The 27,584-nt window shown below is 40.7% G+C and overlaps 1 protein-coding gene across 2 annotated transcripts in view; it reads right to left on the reverse strand.

Annotated features, from left to right (window-relative positions):
* The window catches only part of ZNF277 (zinc finger protein 277), an 81,898-nt gene that overhangs the window by 40,297 nt on the left and 14,017 nt on the right, over positions 1-27,584 (reverse strand). Inside the window, exon 2 of one of the 2 annotated variants that reach the window (XM_033088118.1) lies at positions 3,332-3,529. In XM_033088118.1, coding sequence (XP_032944009.1) covers positions 3,332-3,390 — 59 coding nt within the window. In that variant the 5' untranslated portion in view covers positions 3,391-3,529. Of the gene's footprint in view, positions 1-3,331; positions 3,534-27,584 lie in introns of both variants that reach the window. The other variant, XM_033088116.1, reaches the window with a different exon arrangement.

The following is a 27,584-nucleotide window of genomic DNA, read 5'->3' on the forward strand; positions in this document are numbered from 1 at the left end:
AAGAGAAGGTTTACAGCATATACTCATTTTGCATCACAGTTTACTTCCAGGTGGTAGGCATAAGGGAAGCAATTACTAACGTTAATGGCCTTAAAATCATGGGAAGATTCTGTCTAGCAGAACCTCAGCTGTTCTCCTCGGGTAGGTAAGGAGGGTTTCCCACAGGATGAAGGGAGAGAAAGATTGCTTATATGCTCACGGTCTGGCGTTGGTGACACGTTATTGTACTGCTCCATGAACAAGGAGCCAGGAATTTGGGAAATGATGTTTTTCAGGTACCATCTCTGGGAACACCTGTGAGATCCTGTTAGGTGGCTTCCAAGGGAAGGAGGATAAGGCAGGTAATAGGTCTGGCACAAAGCTGTCATTTGAATGTCCTCTTCCTGACCAAAGGTTGGATGACAGCAACACCGGAGGAAAAAAATCTTGTTATAAAAGCAAACTGTAACTATAAATTACCATACAGTATATAAAATTATGTATCATATCTTATTGTATTTTACAGTATACATAGATCTGAACTGCGCCCTACATTTGACCGAAGTCTAAATTTAAGATGCATCCTAGTTAAACACCTAACAGTACTTTTTTTAGTTTATTATTAGAATTAAGAGGTGTCAATATATACATTTCCCTGTGTTTGGTAGAAGCATTCAGATAAATCGTATTCAATCGAGGGATGGCTTAAAGATAGTAGATCTTCAATTCATGCTTCTTGTAGCATTTTTTCCCCCACCCACTCAAACATAATTTTCAGTGTTAAGGAATCACTTAGTACATCTCTTCTTCATTTTCCCTCCTATTTCTCTAGGTTATTTAACACTACAATTATAGTCACTCAATATATAAAGGCAGCCAGGAAATAATACGTGGTATAAACTGTTTATTTGGATGAATTATCAAAGCATTTTTCATACTTTATTAAAAAGCCATAAAAGCAATTATTAGGTCATCAGCAAATACTTTCATTTTTGGCAAGAACTTCAATCACGTTTCACAAAATCGTCTCACAAAAAATCCTGTAATAATATCTTGCCTGCCCAGCCCCCACTGTAACTGGCGTGTTTACTGACAGAGGCATAAAGATTTGAGATATGGCGGTTAATTAAGTAGCACTGAATGAATGCAATTTAATATAGAAAGGGGCGAGAATTAAGGAATTAACAGTTGTCTTCTGGAAAAATTTCATCTGCTGAATAAAGCAAGCATATAGCTCAGAATAAATAACTATGTTAAATGGCTCAAAGGAAAGATTTTTATTTTCGTTTTTGTCTTATTCCCTCTGCCTGAGAAAATCTTAATGTTACTCTGTTCCAATAAAGAAAATGTCAAATATATTTAACATGAAAACTTATAGCTTTCTTATAAAGCACAAGGTAAGTCCATTTCATATCTATTATTTATGATCTTTATTACTTACTGTCCTCAAAACAACCACTGAGAAATTGTGTGTGTGTGTGTGTGTGTGAATTACTCACCTTGGAAAGAAGTTCTGAGTGAATTAATTCACGCCAATTGAACGTCTTACTGTTCCTTCCACCCCCACCACACAAACCCCTTTATAACTGCTTTTCTGAAGTTAGAAAAACGTCACATAATGTTGAGAAGATTCTACTTGAACTCTGATCACAAAGAGCCAATGCTTATATTGTTTTGGAGAGGAATTTTCAGTTTCCCTAACTAGTAGGAGGGTATTACCTAAAGGAGACTGGATATATTAAAGGTATTTAAAAGCAAGAGTTTACTCATTTACATTCCTGATCAATTTTAATTAATCACATATGTACTTTTTGAGAGTGAAAATATTACTCAATTAGGAGGACAGTTGACAAGGAGAATTTAGGTTTCCAAATTTAAAGTACGTGTCACCTACACACTTTATTTATAAAGCACTTACATCAGATATGCATCTTTTTCTTTTTGATTAAAGTATCCATTTTATTACATAACTGCCTTTGGAGGGTGATGGAGCCTAACATTTAATTGTTAATTCCTAAGCCCTGAGACCTAGTAAATAATTTGACTTGCCTGCCCACATACAGATGAGATTCGTGCCAACGATATAGCAGGTGCCTCCTATCCACTGTTTATGTAACACTTGACAGTCTGTGAGGACTGGTGTTGTCCCGTTTTATAGACAGACAGGGAAGCTGATGCTGACAGTGGCTAAGTGAGTTGCTGGAAGTCACTAAGTCTGCACTCAACCCTAAGCCCGGTGGGTTGCACAGTCCACTGTTTCACACAGCTCACTGCTTTGCAGGACCCACCATAAGAAAGAAGCTGCTTGCTAGGAATGATGTGGTCTGGGAGGTAAGGATCTAGACGCAGGGGCATTGCAGTGTCTGGGCGACTCTAATGCTCTGTGGCGAAATCCGGACAGACCTCACCACAGGCATCAAAACACACGCTGTCAGTAACTACATAGAGCCAGTAACGACCGTGACGTTGTTTCTACGGAAAATGCTTATCACGTTTCAACTCATAATGACATGAGCATCCCTACTCCACTGACGCTGCTTAAGAGAAGGCATTTCTCTTGGACGATCACTTCTAAAAATGACGAACTGGGAAAAAAGGAATAACTGCCTGCGTTACTTGTCTGTTGGTCTGGATCGTTTTAAGTCAGGTGCTTGTACGTAGGAGTCCAGCTCCCTTCGGGCCTTGGCTGTACAGGTCAGGTTCTCATGTTTCACACACGCCCAACGCTGCCAGTCCCTAACCCCTCCCCTCTACCTGCTCACCTTCCTCATCATCTTCCTCTCTGTATGAGTCAATGACCTCAATAGCCATCTGCTTTGAAAGTCTCCCAGCCTGTTGCGTGGCTCAGTTTTGTTCTGGTTTCCAACCTCATCACATCACTTAAGCTGACAGTTCTGTGGACAATACCCCTTCAGCCTGACAGGCTCCAAGGCGCCCTGTTCCCAAACACTGTCCTTTGGTGGCCGAGTCTATTCTGCACTACCCAGAAGGCCTGACTGAGCTGGACAACACCTGTGGCCTGAAACATTAAAAAAAACAACACAAAAAACCAGTCTGATAGAGATCAGCAATGTCAGCCGCTGGTGGAATGTGGGAAAGGGAATATCATCTATTCTTGGGAAAGCTGGCCTGTTTCCAGAATCTGTAGGACACACAACAGTATGTGAGATTCTCAAAAACTTACACACTCAGGAGGCACATGAGTGCAAATATATTTTTTACGAGTCTGAGGAGAAACGTGAAAAAGAATGTAAATGTTCACATTTGTATAGGAGTCATTTTATGTGTAAGTCGTGCCTCCCCTGGAAGGAATAATACATTCGATTCTTTTACAAACAGAAACAGGATTCACCTTGGGAAGTCAGCAACCAACTTGACGTCAGCTATGACAATCTTATGTTCGATAATCATGTGCTTCAGGAGTTTGTCCTGCTCAGTCGCAGGGACGTGCTCTTCACAGAAGATACAAGGCACAGATGGAGAAGCTTCTGAGGTGGTGGTGCCACCTGGACCTTCTGGCAGGGAAAGCGGCTCCAGGATGCAGTCCTTACTGTCTGGGGGAGACAAAGTGAAGAAGAAAAAGAGGATGATTTCTCACCTCCTGCATTAAAATGATCCTAAAGCTATTTACATATCTCCAAAAAGAAAACGACATAGCGCCAGAGAGCAGGATACGGTACAACCATTTTAAACAGCTTCTGTAACTCGGAGGCAAGGAGTTTTGCAAAGCAGCTGAAGTGCCCTAATTGCCGCTTGAATGGGGGAAACCCATGTGTCAGGGCAGCTGTTGAAGTCTTCTTCTTGGACCCTGGCCAATGGCAGCCATTCCGGGCACGTGGAGGGAGAAAGCTGCAAGCCGCTGGGCTAAGCTTCTCTGGCTCACCTAGGACCTACGGCCGAGAGCCATCACACTGTGGGAGGTAAATGGTATAGACTGAGGCTACTCATGAAGCCCGGCCACTTGTGTAAGCTGTTTCCTGTCACCTCTTTCTGATTACTTGGCTTTCACACTGGGTGGACAGAGCATGTGCTGGGTGGCTCAGATGGCAATTTTCGATGTTGATTTATGCCTACCATTTTCTTATTACCTAATTACGTATCATAATTCAAGTTCCTGTGAACAAAGAGATGAATGCTCAATTCCTGGACATACACCGCGAACAGGTTTCCGGTGTACTATCCCTTTCCTGACATCACTTCCAGTATCTTGGAGAGTTGAGCAGTGTCAGGGCGATAGCTCTGAGCTCAGGCCCTCAGACCACAGCTGGTTGTGTTGGGAACCTTCTTCAGTCTTCCAAGGTGGGCGGCTGGACCGGTCATCTTAGGGAGGCTAGTGAGTAGTCAGTAACCAGGCAAGTAGGGTAAAGCATCTGGCATTGGAGGACGGGCAGGGAACCTTCTTCGGAAAGAAAGACAGCTATTCCATAGATGACAGTCTTTGGAATTAAGTTAGTATTTATTCCCCTGTAGTTTTCTTATTTTTATCTAACTTTACCTTATTTCTGAAGGACTTTTTAATTGAATGATTCATTCAATCGGTTCCTGGTGTACTGCTGAGGATGACCTAAGAACGGGCTAAGTGACGTATGTACGAGGGCAGCACTCGCTCGCTCCCGTAACAGACGGCAGCTGAGTATGTGCTGAGTGCAGGTTCCTGCCACCCAGGCTAACGTGCTCACAACTTGTCTGAAGGTTCAAATCAATTAAAAGGATAAAGCAATAGAGTATATGCAGGGTTTCTGGGAGCAGGAGTCCCCTAACCGAGCTGGACAGGAAAGGTGACCTTTAGGAGATGTCCTCTAATACGTCACTCAGAATTAGGGTTTCTGGGTGGGAATTCCCGCCCGTTCTCAGGAATTTTTTTCGCTTTCCCGTTCCCCAAATCCCGAGATATAAACTGTTTTCTGTTCTCCACGATGAATTGTTTCCACACAGTGATGGCAGATACGACCAACCACCTGGGTTCAAGGAGCCCATTTTCCAGACCAACTTTTCTCGGGATTCGGGAACAGGAAAGCAAAAAAAAATTCATGAGAACGGGCGGGAATTCCCGCCTGGAAACCCTACTCAGAATACTCTGCTCATATTAAAGTTTGTGAAATCAAACTGTTTATCTGAGTTCCATAAAATTATCCAAATCCAGAAAACATGGAAACAGGCTATGACATGACGATAGGGAGACTATTTAAAATGCCGTGTTTCCCCGAAAGTAAGACGTAGCCGAACCATTAGCTCTAATGCGTCTTTTGGAGCAAAAAATAATATAAGACCGGTCTTATTTTACTATAAGACCTGGTATAATATAATATAATATAGTAATATAATATATAGAGGTATCCTGATCATGCACAAGAGTGTGGGCATCGTGAACTCCTGGGAAGCCCATAAATAAGGTGGTGACAGGCCTGCGGCAAAGCTTACTTGGTAGTCTACTCTATCCTGAAGAGAACCCCCAAATACTAAGCACTGGGTTGGTAAATGTAAGGCAGTAAGATTTGTCTAATGCAGGGGTGTCCAAACTGTTTTCAACGTTTTTCACCAAGGGCCACATGCGGTAAAATACACACACAGCCGGGCCACTCACTCGAGGTGAAGTACCTACTGCCTCACCTGGTTTATTGAAGGAAACTAAATATATTTTTGGAATTTGCTGCGGGCCAATTAACAATGGATTGCGGGCCGCAGTTGGCCCGCGGGCAGCAGTTCAGACACCCCTGGTCTAATGGATTGTATATTTCCAGCTGTCACAAGAATCGTATCTACATCATACCACACAGTAAAAAGACAACAGATGCAGAAATATGTAATTCTTTCTATAGGAACCTTCAACTCAAAAATGCCACTTCAACTCAAAAAGGCAAAATAAAGTAAAGTATATCTAGCTTCTGACAGTAAAGAGGCAAAGCATCTTGGAACTCCTGCTTTAGCCCCAAACCCACTTCACACAGTTGTTACAAATTAACAACAAATTATCAGCTCCATTCTCACTTTGAACAGCAACTCTGTTCAAAAATGAACTATAAAAAAATACCACCCCAAGGGAGCTTTTGAGAAGGGAAGCGTTTTTGAGAAGATTCTATGATGATTATAAACAATTTTACTGACTCTGGGTAGGACCCCGAAAGTGTCAAATTATTATTCTAGGATGGTGCCTCTTAAAGCTTAACGTGCATGTCACCACCTGGAGATTTCGTTAGAATGCAGATCCGAATTCAGTAGGTGTGGCGGCGGGGACACGTGCCTGTCAAATTCCCTGCCGCAGTGAGCGGGACTCAGGGTGGCCTCAGGTGCTGTGCCCGGAAGCCCAGCTGTCCGCACGCTGCTCTCAGAAAATGACCAGACGCAGCGGAAACAGGAGACAGACTCATCCCTGTGAGACATGGAACTTCAGTGACATGTGCCACTGGCTGGAGGACTCCACGTGGCCTTGCTGGAAACAGGCTTAGAACTGGGCTGCAGCCTGAGATCTCCTCAGCCCTCTTTCCTTCATGGCGGTGGGGGTGGGGGTGGTGGGGGAGTGGTCACACCCACATGCGACCTCCTGGAGCTCCCTCTCCTTTCCCCTTCTGGTGCCTTCCCCAACAAACCCAACAGACCAAGTCCTGTCTTGCTGTGTGCTTCTCAGAGGCCATGAACCAACAACGCAGGTCTAGGTCACGCAGGTAGAGAGGCTTGAAGTTCTGCAGATCTGAGTTCCCAGGTGAGGCCAGTCAGGCCCCTGCCCCCAACCATACTTTGAGTAGTAAAGTTCTATCTAGGGAACAAACATCATGATTCATAATATATCTAGGTGCTAAAATAGGTAACGCTAGACTGCAGTATGTCCCTACTGCCAAGCAGACAGAGGCTGCTGGTATTGAAGGGAAAAGAAGCCTTTGAGGTTTCTGACCCCCTTAAGGCAAAGGAGAGAAGAACAGCTCACGTCAACAAGAAGGAAGGCGCATTGTGCTGGCAGTCCATCAGAGGGAACCGCAGAACGCCTCCCCCGTGCACCCCCCTTGAAGGGAGTCCCCACAATTGGCTTTGCACACTGCCACCACAGCACTACCAAAACCCTGGGGAAAAAAAGAAAAAAAGCAGCACTGTGTGCTTTACTCAAACCAGATCATGTTGGTTTAGTGGCTACTCTCACCACATTCTGATAAGCTAATTAACTGATAACCATCGTCAAAATGGGAATATCAAGATTGGCAGGGTATTTTTGTTTGTTTTGCTGTTTTATTTCGGAAAATGCTGTAAACAAACTCCTTTTTTTCAAAGTAAACATTTCCTTTACATTTATGCCTTATTTATATTAGTGCAATTTATTTGATTATACCTTTCTTAAGTATTTTATCAAGCGTGAATAATATTTTCAGGCCTGTTCGCTCAGCTTTTGATTTGACAGATATTGTATCTTTCCACAGGACTCCTAGTCAATCTCATTTATTACGTGTTTGTTTTTTTCCTGATATTTTAAGAAGGTAACTTTATTCCTAAATTCTTACAGGTATTTCTCTCTTACACTAAAAAAATGGCCTTCTACTTCCTAAATGAGTCAGTGCTTTGATTTCTAAGGGTATGGCCCCCACATACCCATTTGGAAAATGGAAACGACCAGGTGTAGTCCTTTTAACCACCATCAATCTCCAACGCTCAGAGTAAGAATATACTAAGACCCTTATTTAATTTCCCCTGGGCTAAGAATTCATTTTTTAAATGACTGAAGCCCAGTATTTAACAGATTAATTTACTGCACTCTTACTGAGAGTGGGGGAAGACGGCGGCTTAAGTAAATCAGTGCGGTCACACGCTCTCCGTACCACTTCGAGACTGAAATGAGGCAGCGCTGGGTGATTCCCTCCTATACAGCTGGCAGGTTTGCCACTTCCTTTTAGTACGAAAACAGGGCTCCAGACACATTCAACTCTTACACCTAATAAACCTATGTTTGGAAATTTAAGGAGCTAATTGAACACCAGCAAAAAGCTATGAAAACTTTATTACAACATCACCTATAAAGAAAGCCAAGTAATAGAAACAACCTAAATGTCATGCAAATGAAAATCAGTTGTATAAGTTATGGCGTATCTGTGCTGTATGATATTACGCATCTGCTAAATAACAATTATGGAGACAATGGAGAAATACTGAAAACCATGTTTGATATTGACTGAAAAGAGCCTAATTCACAATGAACTACACACAGTACTTCCCACACACACGCACACGCACACACACACACACACAACCACATACAAGCAGAAGATTTGAAAGAAAATACACCAACAGAAAAAGAATGGAAGATTATGAATAGATTTATTTATCCAAAATTTTCTTTACCATTGAAAATTTTTAAGTAAAAAGTATGTTATCTGATGAGTTCCTCAATGGTGACTGTGACCGACAAAATTATGAAGTAAAGCCAACAGTTTTATCTGGTCACTTGCTAAATCTTGACATTTAAGATGAAAAATTTTGATTAAATTTGGCATTTTTATATTGAATGCCTACTCCACAGGAGATATATACTATGGACTCTACAAAATACAAAGATTACTAACATAATATCCCTATCCTAAAGAAGTCTAGAGGAAAATAGAAGACAGCTGTGCAAATAATTATAATATAGGTCAACATATGCAACGTTGGCCATATAAATCAAGGGTTAAGGGGTAGGGAGGAAAAAAATAACTCAAGTCAGGAGACATGAAGGAAGGTCTTCATACGGGATGAAGTCTTTGAAATGGTAAAGAATTCCAGCACGTAGATATGAGCAGTAATAAATCAAGAGTCCAGTTAGTGCTAGAGTGTAAGTAAGAAAAAGCTGCAAAGGTAAATGGATCACACATTGGTGGGCCTTGATGCCAGGTCAAAGATTTATATTTAATTTGGAAGTCATGAGTATATCCTGAAGGACTTTAATCAGGGAAGTAATATCACCTATTAGGTCACAAAACAAGTCTTAACAAAATGCAAACGACATACCAAACTTATGGGACGTCGGAAAAACATACCAAGAGGGAAGTTTATAGTAGGAAATGTCTACATTAAAACGAAGGAAGCCCTCACATAAACAATCTACTTTGTAACTCTGGGAACTAGAAAAAGGAGAACAAACTAAACCCAAAGTGGGAAAGAAGGAACTAATAAACACTAGGAAAGAAATAAATGAAACAGAGAATAGAAAACAGAAGACAAAGATGCCAGGACTACACAATGGGGAAAAGGTAGTTTCTTCAACAACCGTTTGGGTAAACTGGTTATTCACATGCAAAAGAAAGACATTGGACCCTTACATTACACCACACACAAAAGTCAACTCAAAAGGGATTAAAGACTTAAATGTAAGACCAGAAACTCCTAGAAGGATATAGGAAAAAGAATCTAGGAAAAAAATCTTCGTAACACTGGCCTTGACAATGGATGACACCAAAAGTACAGGCAACAAAAGCAACATTAGACAAGTAAGACTATATCAACTAAAAAGCTTCTGTACAGCAAAGGAAAACATCAACAAAATGTCTAATGGAACGGGAGATAATATTTGCAAACCATACATGTGATAAGGGGTTAATATCCTAAATATATAAGGAACTCATATAACTCAATAGCAAATGAACAAACAAACATAACAAATAGCCTGATTAAAAAATGTGCAAAAGACCTGAATAAGCATTTTTCCAAAGAAGACATACAAATGGGCAACAGGTATATAAAAATGCGCTCCACATGACTAATCATCAGGAAAATGCAAATGAAAACCACAATGAAATGTCACCTCACATCTGTGAGAATGGCTATTACGAAAAAGACAAGAGGTAAGTGTTGGTGAGAATGGAGAAAAGGGAACCCTTGTGTACTGTTGGTGGGAATGTAAACTGGTACAGCCATATGGAAAACAGAATGGAGGTTCCTTAAAAAATTAAAAACAGAACTATCATATAATCCAGCAGTACCACTTCTGGGTATTAATCCAAGAGAACTGAAAACCAGGATATTGAAGAGATATCTGCACCCCTATGTTCACTGACGCATTACCCACAATAGCCAAGAGGTGGACACAACCTATATGTCTATTGATGGGTGAATGGATAAAGGCATTGTGGTATAGATAGATATACAACGGAATATTATTCAACCTTAAAAAAGAAATTCTGTCACATGCTACCACATGGATGAGACTGGAGAAGGCCACACCTCACTGAGAAGGACAGTCTCTTCAACAAAGGGTGCTGCAAAACCTGGACATCCACATGCAGAAAAGATGAGTCTAGACCTGGACCTTGCATCCTTCACAAAAATGAACTCATTATGCGAAGTGAAATACGCCAGTCACAGAAGGATTCCACTTATATGAGGTATCTAACGTAGTCAAAATCATAAAAGCAGAAAGAAAGTACAATGATGGTTGTCAGGGAATGGGGGAGGCAGCAATGGGGAGTAGCTGTTGAATGAGGACGGCGTTTCAGTCACTCAGGATGAGTAAGTTCTAGAGATCTGCTATAGAACGACACGCATATACTTAAAAATACCACCCTATGTACTTGGCCCCTTAACTCCTATTATCTAATTCTGGACAAGTGACCTAACTTCCCCTAGCTTGTTTCTACAACATAAGAGTGATTAATCTCAATATTCACCTGACAGAATCGTTAGGAGGGTTAACTGAGGAAATTAACATAAAGCAAAGGGTTAGGAACAGAACGTATCAGCTCAATGAAGGTTAGCTCCTATTACTACTCCAGATAACAATGAGTATGGTTGTAAGTTTGAGGGTGGAAAGAGATGGGCATCGTGTGCTCTGACATGTATTAGAAATTCCTGTCAATTCATTCAAAATACACATTCCATGGCCCTAACACAGATAAATGATTGATTTATTGGTGGACTTACATCAGACAAGATTTCTACTGTTTAAAAACATGTGTTAAACACGGTTAAGTATAGTTTTCCAGAAATATTTTCTCTAACTCTAATGCTTACTGCCAATGAGATTGAGAAGACAAAAGGAGTTGGGATGGAGGAGAAAAGACCATACTCTGTGTTACAGGATTACTTTAAATACTCTTTCATGTCAATGAGACTACCTTTCCTCCACTACTCCTACTCTACACTATCAAAGACACTTGCGAGCATTTCAGTGTAAAACTACTACAAGTTCTCGCTTTGATAGAGCCAGGGCCAGGGATGCCAAGTGGAATTCAAGGTGGGTTGTTTTGATTTCATTCTAAGTAATGGGAACGAAGTCCTCGCCTTTATCTCCCTCCCACCAGTAGGAGGCAGTAGAAGTCAGGGGGTAGACAAAGATTTGGGAGTGGAGAAACCAAGTGAAGGCTCTTATTTACTGCAATCTATGGGGCGGGGGGAGATGGAAAGGGAGGAAGGGTAAATTCTGACTCGGAAAGATCTCACTAGTTATTGACCTGCCTTATTAAGGGGTGTCCAGTGGAAATTTCATAGTGCATGGACAGAGGTTGGATTTAACCTAATTTAATTTGACAGGCAATTACTTTGAAATCAGTATTCTAGCCAATATTTTAATGAAATGGGCTGGCAACTAGAAAGTTGTAAATTACCTATTTGAGATTCCTTATTAAGTATAATTAGCGTTTTGATACAATCATAAATTTCTGAGTTGTGAGGCTGATATTTCTCATTTACAGAACGAAATAGCTATGTCGTGCTCTTATTTTAGTGTTTGATGTCTTAATTCATTAATATGAATAATTTTAGTACAATAGTTTTGTTTATATTTTGTAGATAATAAGCAGACTAAAAAGAGAAATGACTTTATGAAACATAATCAAATTAGTCTTTAGTGATAAAATGTTTCTTTACTATGAGTTTGCTAATACACATTTGATAAACTGAACAATAATGTCAGTGTAACATACAAGTTGTATTGGTTCAGATGTATTTTTTTCGAGCAAAATAATGATTTAAAGCAATGAAGGCAAGCTTTCATGTTATTTAAGAAATGGGGAGCCAATATATAAAGATCTTTAACAAAACTCTGGAAAATTCTCGGTAAGTGCTTCCTTACAGTGAGGAGAGGCTTCAGGAACTGCTGTCATTGTCACTACGTCAAGCCTGTCAAGTGAACTGGGGATGCAGCTGCAGAAGCTGGGATGTCATTTCTTCCTGTATTTAAAGAACACGTTACTGAGAAGGACAGTCTCTTCAACAAAGGGTGCTGCAAAAACTGGACATCCACATGCAAAAAAGATGACTCTAGACCTGGACCTTACATCCTTTACAAAAATGAACTCAAAATGGATCACAGATGTAAACACACAGCTATGAAACTAGAAGGTAACACTGGGAAAAACCTTGAGGACGTCACTCGGTGTACGACGATGCCTTTTTAGGTACAATATGGAAGACATGATCCATGAAACAAACAGCTGATAAACCGAACGTAATTACGTTGAAAACTTTTACTCTGCAAAAGACAATATCAAGAGACTTAGAACACAAGCCACAGACTAGCACAAAAGATTTGCAAAAGACATACCTAGTAAAGGACTGTTATCCAAACTATATGAAGAACTCTTAAAACTCAATAATAACAAAACAAACAACCTGATTAAAAAATGGGCCAAAAATCTTAACAGACATTGCATCAAAGAAGACATAGAGATGGCAAATAAGCATAAAAAAAGATGTTTCACATCATACGTAATCAGGGAAATGCAAATTAAAATAATGAGACACCACTACACACCTATTAGAATGGCTAAAATCCAGAGCACAGACACTACCAAATGCTGGTGAGGACATGGAGCCACAGGAACTCGTTTGTTGCTGGTGGGAATCCATCATGATGCAGCCAGTTTGGAAGACAGTTTGGTGGTTTCTTACAAAACTAAACATATTCTTAACATCCAGTTCAGGAATCATACTCTTTGGTATTTATTCAAAGGAGTTGGAAACTTATGTCCACAAAAAAACCTGCACACAGATGTCGATAGCAGCCCTATTCATAATTGCTAAGACTTGGAAGGCTCCTTCAGTCGGTGACGAATAAACACCCTGTGGTCCACCAGACAATGGAATATTATTCAGCACTAAGAAGAAATGAGTTACCACACCAGAAAGACACGAAGGAACCTTAAATGGATGTTACTAAGTGAAAGAAGCCAACTTGAAAAGGCTGCACACTGTGTCATTCTAGCTCTACGACATTATGGAAAAGGCAAAACTATGGAGACAATGACAAGATCCGTAGTGGCCAGGGGTGGTGGTGGGGAGACAGATGATTGGGGAGGGGGCACAGAGGAGATTTAGGGCAGTGGAAATACTCTATATTACAATGATGGACATATGTCATTATATACTTGTCCAAACCCTTAGCATGTACAATAGGAATAATATTAGAGCAGAAAGCTTATAAATATCAAAGAGAGGATTCCTACATTTATTAAAAGATAAGTACCTTTCTTTGAGTGCATTAAGGGATTAAGAAACTTCAAGAATGAGTTCTTTAAAATCTAACATATGTGTGACACCAAGAACTCCATGAGAAAAGACCCAGAACTATAAAGATACAAGGGGTATTTTAGACAACAAGGAAAACACAACAAAATTTTTGTCATTAAATTACCCTTACTGAAGTACTTAACTTTTGAGCTTTCAATGTACTAATACAGAAAAAAATAATACCGTACATTTTTCATAAATAAAAAAGTAATTAAGGAAAATAAACAAATAATATCTCTCAAAAAATTGAAACTGAAAATACTGTTTGCCATGGGAACTTAAAGTCCAAAGTGCTCTCTGCGATGACAATGTCCCCTATAATTCTGTCCTCTTGGCTTTCTTTCTGAGCTTTGACATAAAGCGGAAAATTCTTGGCCAGCAGCTTAGCCATTTTAAGACCCATAAATCTGGGCAAGCAGTCTATACCCATGGCTCAGTAATAATCTTTTATTTTTCCTTTACTGCTTTTTAAAGTGTCTTGGTAATTTGGAAGACAGACATGATGGGAGATGAAATCTATTGAGGCTGCAAAACTAGAAGGGCAGATTGTAGGAAGGAGGAGAGCTATTAAATGCAGCAGGCTGGTGGCAGTGTACAGAACTCATTGCAGAGAAATATAAAGTAATGAGTCAGGGAACACCAAATTCTACAGACAATGAGTACACCCTTGGTTCTCATATGCTGCAAGACACGGAACAGAAGAGCAAATGTTTAGGAGGGGCTACGACTCCCAACTTCCAAGACAGTGCTTAAGAACCGACCTAGAATTCCAAGATGTTTCTTGCCTGGGTGTAAGTCAACGGATGTGATTTAAAAATGAAATAACTAACTTAGGAACAAAGGGAAGTTCAGGTCACCCTGTTTTAAAAAAGTTTTCTATTACAAAATATTCAAGTAAAAGCAAGCAGAATGACAGAAGAGCTCTGACCGGAGGCTTTGCTATTCAAGAGGAACAAACAAATGAGCACTGGTGTCTTTTAGTGGAGAAATGATTATAAAGAAACACATAAAAACAGAAACAATGCTAAAGGGATCATGAAGGTTAAAGAATATAAGGATTTGGGGCAAAACGTTACATGTGCTAATATTCAGAAAAGAAGTATGAAAATAAATTAGGGGAGAGATTAACACTAAAAAAATGAGATTTTGTTTCCACCTTTAATATTAGAGTTATTCTTTTCTCCCAAGAAATGGTTATCGATAAGGCCCCAAATAAGAGAATCACTTTTCTTAACCTGGAAATCAAAAACACAACCAGGAAGACATAGCTGGGCATATGAAATGACTTCCATTAGCTCTTTATGAGATTTAGCAAACTTCTTTTGCAGCCTCTCAGTTTTTTAAAGCCAGAAAACCAAATGGTCGGCTGTTAGGTAAAACAGACTTTACAAATGGCAAACTGTGACACGTGGTCTCCAGGTAATTACTAGTGCTGAAGGCAAATGTCAAAGCTGAACTTTCATTGCAATCAGCCAAGCACCTGGCCGAAGCTGATGACACCAGACAGCCTAAACCAGGGGTGTCCAAACTGCGGCCAGCGGGCCAACTGCGGCCCACGATCCATTGTTAATTGGCCCGCAGCAAAGTCCAAAAGTATATTTAGTTTACTTAAATAAACCAGGGGAGGCAATACGTCCTTCACCTCGAGTGAGTGGCCCGGCTGTGTGTGTATTTTACCGCATGTGGCCCTTGGTGAAAAACGTTGAGAAAAGTTTGGACACCCCTGGCCTAGAGCATAGAGGAAGGCCACCTCATAGGGCATTGAAAGGCTCTAAACGCAGTGGCAGAAAGACTCCTTTCAAATTTGTAAAGCTACTTACTGCCTGAGCAAACCCGTGAGGAGAGCCTCCGAGGCAAGCTCTACTCAGAGGCCGTTATCAGGAGTTATGGTGGCCTGTCAGCACAAGCTCGCATCTCTAAGACACATTTCTGTGACTGGACAGGAAACGACATCCACAATTCTACCAAGTCCTGGAGGAATTGTTACGATGAAAAGAAAAATACTGCAAATATGTACGAAGTGAACCTCAGATGAAAATACGCAATCGCGCTATGAGGTAACGATTATTGCCAACGTCAGAAAAAAGGGCGCAGACACCAGAGTGGGCACGAGTTTCTGTCTCCATCACCTGTGCTCTCTGCCTCGCCTCCCTTCCTGATTTCATTCCCTCCTTGTCCTAGTTTTAGAAAATGGATGCATTCCTTACACTCTGAAATGTAATTGGAAAATTAGTTAATTGGTGACTAACTCTAAGCCCTTCCCAAAAATAACTGCCCTATAAAAGCAAGACTGAGAGATTTATTCAAGATTATCTATGGGTGTTAATTTATTGATTAAAAAAAACCCAGAAATGACCTAATATCCCACAATAAGAGAATGATTAAATGAATTATAGAAATTAAAAATGTGTTTTGAGAGATTTAGTGGCATGGGAAAATACTCAGAAAAAAATTATACAAAATCATATTTATACTATGGTCTGTATTTTTTAAAAATATGTAACATATTTTTAAACGAAAGGAACTACCAATCAAAGAAAACAAAAAAAGCTAAGTTGAAGGGGGAAAGGAATTACTTTTGTCTTTTTTCTCTTTTTCATCATTAGCTCCTTCAGAAGCCTTCATGCCCATATCTCAGGAAGTTTGCCCAAGATACCTAAACTTACCCATTTGGTAGTGTTTAAAGATAGTTTTTCCCTAATGCATCTGTAATGTGTTTTGTATCTCTGTGTCACTTAACTTACATTATCTATTGACTTGGTATCTGGGACACTGTATAAAATAGTTTTATTTCTTTCTGAAGAAAGGTTGGAAGCTGAAGATCCCAACCGAGGATTACTCAGTTTGCTCTGTTACTTTTGTTCATACACTAACACATTTTAAACTTTCTCTCCAATTTCTCTAATAAAAGCCCTGAACATTAAAATCTCTCTTAAAACTTTGCCCTCTCCTTCCTTTCTTCCTCCTTTCCTTCTTTCTTTTAAATAAAAGTCCTTCTGGATACTGTAAGCAAAACCACGAAAACCAAACAGTTGAAAAAACAAAAACAATACTCACTGGATAGTGTTTCTGGAATTATAATTCTTAAAGTAACTTTTTTAGTGGTTAATTTAGAAAATGTATCCCCTGTCAAAGTACTAAAAAAACACACACACAAAACCCAAAAACATCTTTTGGATGCACCTGTGACTTAGTTTCCTTTCTATAAGTATGAGGGTTGTGCTCCTCTTTACCCCTAGACTTTATTTTTGTCCCAGCGGGAGTAAGGTGAGTGTTTTAATAAGAAAGCTAATTCTCCTTCCAATACATGCACTACAATGGTAACAAAATTCCATCAGTTAACCTTTTATAATACATGATAGAATAACAAACCTTGATTTGGTATAATTTATGCAAAAATATAAAAATTCATTGTATCTTATTTTATCATGTTTGGGGATAACGAAACAATATCAGAACATCTGCTGGCATGTTAAACGTCTTTCTAATTATCTAGCCGTTGAACGAATCAATTCATTAGCAACAAACCTGGTTTATTATCTCATTAATACAGATGGTTAACATGAGGAAGGGAAGAATACAAGAATATCAAAAAGTACAAAAACAATTGCAAAGTGACATGGGCATCAGGGAAAACACTATTTGAAGCAAAGTGCTAAGAACTTTGACCAATGTGCTAACATGGAAAGGAGGGCATTTATAAAAATTTGTGTTTTTTTTTTCCAATTGCTACAAAGGCAGATTGGTAGCAGGGGGATACATGTGTAAATAAAAATGTTCATATGAACCACAGAAAAAATACTTGTTATGCTAAAATAATAAAACACGTTATGCTAAAATAAAAAACATTTTAAGAAGTTTATACAAAAAGGCTAAATAAGATTTCCCTGTAGACAGCCAGATTTTTTTTAACTTCCTGTTTGAAGGTTTACCCAGCTTGACATACAGCCATCACGCAATAAAAATTAAAATTTTAATTATTTAAATTATTAATATTGATAAATAGGAAAAATGATTAAAGATTTCATTTACTCATAGGCTACTTAACTTGGCAAGCTTAACTTCAAAATAGAAGCACAGTGCTAGGAATAGGATTGCCAGTTAAAACTGAATTTCAGATAAATAATGAATATTATCTTTAGTACAAGTAGGTCCCAAATACTGCATGGTATTAGATAGTATAAGTACATCCTGTGCAATATTTGCAATAGATACTAAAAAATTATTAGTTGTCTATCTAAAATTCAAACATAACTGGGCCTCATCTTTTATTTTCATTTGTTTAATCCAGTATCCTAACATGGCAGGAAGCCAGAAGAGGCTTCCATGTGTTCAAATAGGCGCCAAAACTCATGCACGTACCCCACATGGCTCAGACTCGCTTTCCTGGAGCTTACAAATGGGCAACCCTCAGGACAAAGCTCCTCCCTGGTATATTTTATTTGACATACACAGTATTTTAATGAATTAGGTATCATCACTAAAATTAAAAGAGTACACAGTTAAAAAAATTTCCAGATTCTGGTAACGCTGGGAGCGCATCTCCACATGTTGGCAATCCAGATCTGGATGGCAGTTTGTTCAGACAGGGAAGATATGTTTCTTTTGCCACCATCGTCAGCACTGCCTGCCTATCATTCCAGCATCCGGCTGAAAGTAGTATCCGTTCACAACGGTCACGTTGGATGAAGTCTCACACCTGTTATCCTCAGACTTCCTCTATTCCCAGTTTTCACCCCACTTCCGGCATTTCTGTTACCTGGCGGGTCCCTTGGAAGCCCTGTGCTGGTTGCCTGGGTTCTGCTCTACACGTTCAATTTATACCCAGTTCTCTCCACCACAGATCTGAAGCCACAAATTGTGATATGGAGAGAAGATGAAATGCTGCTAAAGGCCGTGTATCTTACTAGTTTTTAAGTTTGGTGAATGTAGGAAGCTTGCCTGTTTTGTACATTCTTCTAGCACCCAGCCCAGTGCCCAGCACATACTATACGCTGTGTGAATAGTTGTCTGGATAATAAAAGAATGATCGTCAAACATGGAGAAACCAGAATAACTATGGAAACAAAAACCCAAAAAAGTAAAGCAATGTGGGAATATTTGATGTGGAATCGATAAGTACAAACGGATGTTGATTATGGTGATAGTCATGGAGACGTGATGCTTGTTGTCAGGGATGTACATAATCCCTTTGAAAAATAACTACTCAATGTAATAATCTTCAGAAACCTGGTAAGCTCCTTATAGAAAACATCATCTTGTTTTCTGAGATGTTGCCAGATAAATTAAAGAGCATTGTAATTTATTACCCTAGGGAAAGAATATAGAAATTTTTTTAAATTCTCCAATTCTAACCACATTCCCCTAGTACTTTGGATTTTGGATGCATGTGGAAATGTAAAGAGAGGAAAGAACAGAAGAGGTTTTCTATAAGATCTAACCAATTCAGTCCAAGAATTACGGTAATTAACTATCCTAAGCACAGAAACACTTTATCTCGTGCCCCAGCTTCAGACTTCACTAATGGACTCCCCTGGAGATTTTCTTAAATGGCTAACACCTCCTTCCCTAAGGGAAAGTACTCTTCCTCTTTCCAGATCCCTGGTATGTGGTAACTTTATTTATAGGATTTAAACATTTCTGCATATATAAGACAGTTAGGAGATAAAGTTTGGGGCACGGAAATAGCTGAAGTTACTGACAGCTGAGAGAAAAAGACAAAACATTTCACAACAGAATTATTTCAGAAAAACCATAATTTGGTTGCCATGCCTATAATATGTAAAAGTCTCTTATCTCTGTATTCCAAACATCTTTCTGGAAAACCTAGTGTACCAGGCGCCAAGCTCGGAGGAAGGACTAGAGACATGAAGACCCGAATGGTGCTCCCACAGCACAAGTAGAGACACTAGCAACACACCACACGGTATTAGTCATAAAGGATGGCACATGCAAGGTAGGGACGGTGCAGGTAAGGAGAGCGCCAAAGTCGGACAAAGTCCATGGAGTTCGTTATCTGAACGAGAACTTCAGGCTGCAAATGAGCATATGAGAGGAGCAGACCTCGTTGGTGACAGCAGGGCCGCCTCCGGCACTTCAAAGACCAATATGGCAGCAAAGCGCAGAGCATATCCAGGGCACTGCCCATCACCCGCAGGCAGGCACCTGCTCTTGATAAAGACACAACAGAACAGTCCCGGGCAGGTGCAGAGAGTCCGAATCAGGCAGTGGTGATGAAGAGGGAGGGGCAAGAGCCAGGTGCTTCTGGGCTTAAGGGCGACCAGAATCTCTGCTGCTTTTCTTTGGATGAACGTGCCTTCGGATTCCTGACCATCTAGATGACTCTTACCTTGATTTCTGAACCCTATTTGGCTCTAATTTTAGAATGCCTGAAAGCCTGACTTCCAGGTCGGACCTGACGACGACTGAGTTCAGCTTCCTTGGGTTCCGTTCCCAAATCCTGGAATACAGATGGCTCAGTTTCTGTGACAAGCCAGCAATTTTAAATCCCTTAACATTCAGACTGCCTCTGTCTGCTCACATTTCTTCCTAGATCTCCACGTTCCTGGGCCTACCAGCCTCTCAAAAGCTTTACAAAATACAGGAAACTCGTCCTTCTTGTAATTCTCTATTACATCTGCTTCCTATTTTTTGTTCTCTAAGTCATGGCCTCCAAAAGATCCTTGCTTTTCCTGCATGTGTTTGATTCATTTTGGGATATAAGGATGAATTCCTACAAGAAAAGGCACCCTTTAAAATACCTTTTAAAAGGGTGGATACTGGTCAGCATCCACATAGAAAAACAGAAGAAAAAAGTAAATAAATAAAAGAGCCCAGGAAAGAAAACTCTATAGTCTGAATCATTACCAAGTATAGACTTAATACCAATTACTTGCCTGTTTATACTTCTGAACAATAGATACATAAGGACAAGAAAATATTTATTTTCAGCAGCTAAAATTAATCAGACACTTTCTACTGCCGTATCGTATCTTAACACAAATTGGTATTCAGGTGCCATTTCACAGTATAAATAAATTTAGGTGATACAGAAAACGAACAGTGAAATAACTTCTCATCACGTTGGCAGCGTCCGAGGCAAGCTGGAAGTGGCGTCGCCTTGGACAGCAGCACTCCACGCTGCAGACCAACGATTCTCATGCCTCCGCGTGCTTCCGAGTCACCTGCAGGACTGGCAGAAACAGAGCACGGGGCTGCACGCAGAGCCGCTGACTCAGCAGGCCTGGCGGTGCCACGTGAACCTGCACGTCTAACAAGCTCCCAGGCGCTGCTGCTGCTGCTGCTGGAGAACTTATTTGGAGAACCATGTTTCTACCTACATGGGTGTGAGTGTGGGGCAGGGGACATGTGCCAGCGGTGGTTTGTCACCCTCGAAAAAGCTTCTCTGCGTTAGAGACTCCAGTGCTAGTCAGACCGTTTAGGAAGTTAAGTCTGATCATGGGAAAGATTCCAAAGCATCGATTTCTCTTAAGGAAAGAAAATCAATGCAACTGTGGTTTCATGGCTATTTTACCAGAGACGCTCTGTGGGAGAGCTTAAGATGTTGCAGTTTCATTAGCATTATCCAGTGTTGCTATGGGGACCAACTGGAGAGGAATCATCAGTACACAAGAAATGAGAAGAGGGGAACTGATGAATTAAAAAAAAAAAAAAACTTAACATTTCTGAGAATACAAAGCCAAGTCATATTGCCTATTTTCTGGCATTTATAAATGAAGGTGTAAATTCTCCTTTAACAATGATATACAGCCACATACAGATCTCTCAAAGTTCAGAAGATGAATAATCCCTTTGCAATTCAGGGAGGGAGACAAAACCAAAATCTTTTAAAAAGGAGAAGGAAGAGTGACATTATGGGGTTTTATTAAGTACAGTTAGGCTTGACGACCCCGAGCTGAGGGGCTGTGTGGACAGGACAAGCGTTTTGTCCAACTAGATTCGGTTTTGCACAGTATGGGAGACAGAAGACTCCAGCAAGTATGAGCATGGCTCTGGGGACTGAGGGAGGCTAGGTGGACGGCTTGCTCTGTTTCTTACATAATGAAGCTAGGAAGAGCCAAAGAGGAGGGAATAACTTGAGAATAAACATCAGTCTCTAACTAAACCGTCTTGCATTGGCTACCAACCTCCCTTCTTCCAGTCAGCTTTCATCACAGCACTTCCTAAGGTTATAACCCGAATGCCTCCGTTTTCTTTTTCAACAAATCTCAACTTCTCTGCCTGCTTTTCAGCTTATACTTAATGTCCACCTCCCTTCCTTACCCAACTTTATTTCTCACTACGCTTCATGTTGTCCACGTTGTTTTTCTTTTCTTTTCTTTTTTTTGCATTCCTTGTTTCCTCCTTCCTTTCCATCCATTTAAATCCTGCCCAGCCTTCAGACCCCCATTTCTGAAGGCGCTCCCACTTGGAGCTTTCCCCTCCTCCTCAGACACATAGTGGATTTTTCCTTCTCTCAATTGACGCCACGCTTGTTTACGTGCTAAATTGAATGATTTTTAAGTGTAATCCCAGATGCCCCAGATCCCAAGGTGTCTCACTGAAGAGACAACCAGAGCAGCTGGCCCCTGGCCTCCCCCCACCACCTTTAATCAAAGAGGCCTAGCTTTCATAGGTTTTATATATTGGGATTTTGTGTAAGATAATTGGGAAAATAGTTCCATCATGTAAAAAAGTTTCAGAAATACTGCTCTTCTCATATACCAAATTATTTGTCACTCAATAAAATATTGTGACTGGCAATTTTGTTTTATGTGTATATATTTTGTCTCATAAATTACATTGGAAGTTCCTTAAAATCAGTTTATCTTTTTTCCCCATTGTTCTCAGCTTAGTGCTGAGCAAAAGGAGTGTACTCTGTTGCCTGATTCATTTTTAAATTCATTTTGCAAATGATCTGGTAAAATTCCTACTGAGGTGACACATGCTGAGGTGAGTGACATAATGTACTGTGTCTCTGTCAGTATTTTCTCGCATTTTAAAAAAACAGCTCTTAACAGAGGGTAGTGTGTAGCACAAAGGGATGGATGGATAAAGACGTGAGTTTATGTACCAGCAGCAGCCCTGAAGAGAAGTTTTTGAGGAATGGAGGCCTTAACAATGCCCCTCAAAACAGGCCACCTAAATTAGCAGTTGATCTGTGAGACTGGCCCAGTTTGGGGACACAGAGCTAACTTCTCAATCCCATTCATGCCTCTTGGGTTTACATAACTTTCTGTACACCGATACACAAATATACGAGCGGTACGTTTGCTGAACTACACGCCTTGCAAAGACTAGTTACTTGTGTTCTTATCTCATTATTTCAGAATACACAGCTAATGAGAGCCACTCGTTGATGTGACTGTTTCCTTTGGATTTACAACTATATTTGAGATGCAGGAGGTTAGCTTATTGCAATTAAGGAGAAGAAAGACAAGGCCACTGGGTGGAATACTGAACGGAGAATAGAGTGCCTTTGTCACCAGAGCCCTGCTGTTCTGGAAGCGGTTCCTTAGAAGGGTGAGTGGATAGAGCAGGACAGTGTGGTCATATTGTTCCTGTGTCCAGCCCAGAAGGGCTGTGGTTTTCTTCAAAGAGAAAAACAAAACAAAACCTGGCAAAAAGTCACATTATCTATATATGCCCACAGTGTCTGTAGGAGAAATAACTTGGCCGATTCCTGAGGCAGGGTAGGATCTGGATACCTGCAGTGTTCTCTGCCAGTGACAGCAACACCCTTGGACCTTAGACACATCTGCTACTTCCCTGCTTCTGTTTCTACCTAAAAAGTAGTGATGAAGTGCACGCCTCAAAGGGAAGTGTGTTTAGGCCTCTGTATTTCATGTGCGACGGCGTCACAGGAATAAGGTCCCGACCCCGAGACCCAGCGAGACACTGCAGATATTCAGCATGTCAGGCTTTATGAGGTCAGTGACTGAGCACCCAGAGAAGCAAATGAACAAAAGAGAATTTCCTAAACACCTAAATGGAGAGTCTCCAGAACTGGGCTAGCTGGATACTGAGGACAGAACAATGAACAAAACATCGTTTTTGTTCTTGGGGAAGCCACAGAGAGGAAAGCAGGCCTGTAAACAGGCAAATCCCACCATGGTCTAATAAGTGGTGTCTTGTGAACGGAGTTGATAGGCAGGTATCTTTGACGAGGAACACTCGGGAGGAGGTAACATGATTTTCACGTCCTTACAGAGGAGGCTGTGACAGAAGGCTGTGAGAGGAGCTGATTTTGAAGGCTATGTTGCTAGGCGTTCAACATCAAATTTCAGGTATGACAGATCTTGGTCCTTCATTGTATAGATATAACTAAGAATTCTGGGGTTAGATTTTCTTCTAAAATGAAAAAATTAAAATTTGAAATAGAAAACGTAGAGAACTTTCATGGAGACTGGCACTTTTGTTTGCTAAAATTGGGTAGAGTCTACAATAATCTAGGCATCCTTCTAAACTATACGCAAAATACGTATGCTGCATCTAGGCAAGTGCCTCTAAAAGCACCTTCTATTATACCTGCCCTTAACCCCATTCAGGTGTGGAAACATGCTTACCAAAGAGAGGTGGGTGTCTCGGGTTTGGATGTTCCAGACACTGGCTGTTCTAAGATGTCCAATGTTAGGGGTTCAATTTGTCCTCACCAAAAGACACACTGTAGTCCTAACCCCCAGTCCCTCTGAATGTGACGTTATTTGGAAACAGGGTCTTGACAGAGTTAACCAAGTTACAATGAGGTCATTAGAGATCATAAACCAACACGACTGGAATCCTTGTAAAAGGGGAGATTTGGACACAGAGAGAGACACACGCAGGGAGAGCAGTATGTGGAGGGGACAGCAGGGATCAGGCTGACGCACCTACAAGCCAAGGTGTGCAAGAGGCAGCAAAGCACCAGGAGCTAGGAGGGAAGGAGCAGATTCTTCCCAACAGCCTTCAGAAGGAACCAACTCTGCCAACGCCTTAACCTTGGATTACCAGCCTCCAGAACTTTGAGACAATACATTTCTGTTCTGAAGTCACCTTGTTTGTGGTACTATTGCTGTACCAGAAGTGATGTGTGATGCGGAGCACTGTCACGATGGAGGATGATTTATGGCACACTTTAAAACACAACCTTTTCTCAACCGTAGCTCACACCCAACTGACTGCACCAAACAAGCTGAAACTTGTCACACTCTGTTACTAAGGTTCGATGCATCACTTCCCGTATTGAAGATCCCTGCCTTTCTGTTGGATGGCACTCGGCAGCAGCATTCACCATATTTGCTGATCACAACGGAAAGGCTTCGTGTCACACATTGTTTCTCGTACGGCAATTTCTGTCAAATAAAAACATTATAGTGTGTCCTCATCCACCTTATTCACTGGATCTGGCACCATGTGACTTCTAGCTCTTCCCAAAAGTCAAAATGACCATGAAAGGAAAATGTTTTGAATTGATTCAGGACATCGAGGCAGCCATGCCAGTGCAACTAAAGACACTCACAAAAGAGGACTCCAGAACTGCTTCAGACAGTGGCAAGAATGATGGGATAAGTGGTTTGAAGTGAGGGGAAGTATTTTTTTTTTTTTTAAAGATTTTATTGGGGAAGGGGAATAGGACTTTTTATTGGGGAACAGTGTGTACTTCCAGGACTTTTTTCCAAGTCAAGTTGTTGGCCTTTTCAGTCCTAGTTGTGGAGGGTGCTGTTCAGCTTCAAGTTGTTGTCCTTTCAGTCTTAGTTGTGGAGGACACAGCTCAGCTCCAGGTCCAGTTGCCGTTGCTAGTTGCAGGGGGCACAGCCCACCATCCCATGCGGGACTCGAGGAGTTGAACCAGGAAACTTGTGGTTGAGAGCCCACTGGCCCATGAGGGAATCGAACCAGCAGCCTTTGGAGTTAGGAGCAGGGAGCTCCAACCACCTGAGCCACTGGGCCGGCCCAAGAGGGGAAGTATTTTGAGGGGGATTAATGGCAATGTGTCTTTTACCGTAATATATTTTTTTTTAAATTGAAACACTCAACGTATTTTTTGATCCCATCTCATATATGTGCAACATCTTTATCCATTCATCTATCGAAGGACACTTAGGTTCAGAGCACTACCCTACGATCCGACATGCATGTAAGCGTTAAGTCACAGACAGACTACTTTCTTCGCATTTCCCAAATAAACACATCTTCTTTGATTTCACAAGGTTTCTTCTGTTGTCTAGTTGATACCTTATTCCTTTTTTTCCTGCAGTTCATGTTGTTTGTCTTCCCCCGAGACGTGAATGCCAATTACACCGACTCCTAATCCCTATCTTAATCCCAGATCTCATTACTCACTTTTAAAATCATTTGTCCAGTCTTTAATACATGACACTTATGGGACACAGGCTTTGAAATCACTTTAGTTAAGAGGGGTAATTTTTTTTTTCTTTTCGGTCTCAGTCCCCGGATACTGTCGCCCTTTTCACCAAGGGAGCTCACTGAAGAAAACAGCAGAATACTGTAAATTGATACCAATCGTTTTTCCTAATGAGGTGGAAACTACACTCCTGTCTGTTTGTTGAAATAATAGACTAGACTCCCTGCCCCCTTGCATTACCTATTTCAAGCAAATACACTTGATATTAGGAAGAATGCATAAGATAAATTGTACACTGATCAATTGAAAAATTCTTTGATTAGCAAAGTTCTACGATGTCTTGATCCCAATACACTATGTAAAATTGTACCTTGCTGTTTGCTTACTTTCAGAAATGAAAGATGTCATACACATTAAAGAAAATGTAAAGAAAAACAGCAAAAACATTCACAGGCAATGAAGTAATCTAGTATAATGAGTTATCAAAATGGAAAAAGGAATAGGGGAGATGGGAAGGAGCCAAAAAATAATCTGGAAAATTGCAATCAATCATTAGGGCCAGATGGCATTCATCAGAGACTTCAGAGGTAACTGAGCTACTCACACACAAAATGCAGTTTATCAGTAAAAAGCAGCAGTACGGTGGAAGATTAAATCCCTCTGAAAATTAAGGATGACCTTGGACTTATGAATTGTGCTGATAAAAATAAAGATGACCTTGGACTTATCAATTGTGCTACTGAAACAGAATAAAACATTTGCAGTAGATATGAATGTAAGTTTTTAATAAGAGAAAAAATATAGCAACAAACTAGCATTTCCCCTTTTTGATTTATCAGAGTAAACTTCACTCCAATTAACACAACATTTTAAACTAGTTTTTTATTATACACATACACATGTATATAATTTTAAAGATGCACAATCACTCTCCCTCCCAAATGATGTGGGGTTTTGTTTGAAAATTCTTCGATTTGTACAAAACCTGGAGTTTAGTTAGGAGTACCTGGTAAAACTTGCTATGGGTCAAAACAAATATACAGAATTGCAGGATATATGTCCATTATTAATTATTGAAAAGATACAGCTGTGAAATTTCTGAGAAATAATTAAGAAAAGTATAAGTTTAAAAATTTGCTTTCATCCAGGAAACAAAATGTAGAAGTGCAGCTTACCACATGACCAAGTCCAGTGAGCATCCGATGCGCAGACGTAATTCCTCCACCTCTTAGATCATCATCCTTCAAATGTGGAAGCCACACCTGAGGAGGGGTTACGAGGGAGAAAAAGCAGGCCCTCTGCTATCTCGGTGGTTCAGAAGCAGCAGATTCCACGAGTGGGGCCAGGCAACGACGAGTTCCACACAAGACATGTTTTCATTTTGGGCTTTTCCCATAGGTAGAGAGAGATCACAGCTGGTGTTCGGGCTGGAAGATTCCATGATGGTTCGCACACCGAGAGAGCCTCATTTAGCCTGCATCCAGGTTGTACTGCATAGGGAACATGCTCTATTAACAAGAGTCTCCGAACTGGCCCCTGCCTGTGCATGCATCTTCAGGTGTGGACCGCCGCAGGCTTTCTTTCCAGCCAATCTGATTCATCTTATTCGCCCACCTCAGGCACGGCCCATCATCTAAGAGATAATCCACGTCCTTTCGCATGGCCCACAAGTTGTCTTCATACAGCATTGCCCCCTCTTTAACCTTGTCTCCTACTCCCTCACATCATTCGAAGCTTCATAATATGCAGGGGAAGGGCACCTTTAAGCCTTTGCTCATGCAGCTTTCCTACCGGAAAGACT

This window comes from Rhinolophus ferrumequinum, chromosome 20 (genome assembly GCF_004115265.2).
Source record: "Rhinolophus ferrumequinum isolate MPI-CBG mRhiFer1 chromosome 20, mRhiFer1_v1.p, whole genome shotgun sequence".
NCBI classification, from domain to species: Eukaryota; Metazoa; Chordata; class Mammalia; order Chiroptera; family Rhinolophidae; genus Rhinolophus; species Rhinolophus ferrumequinum.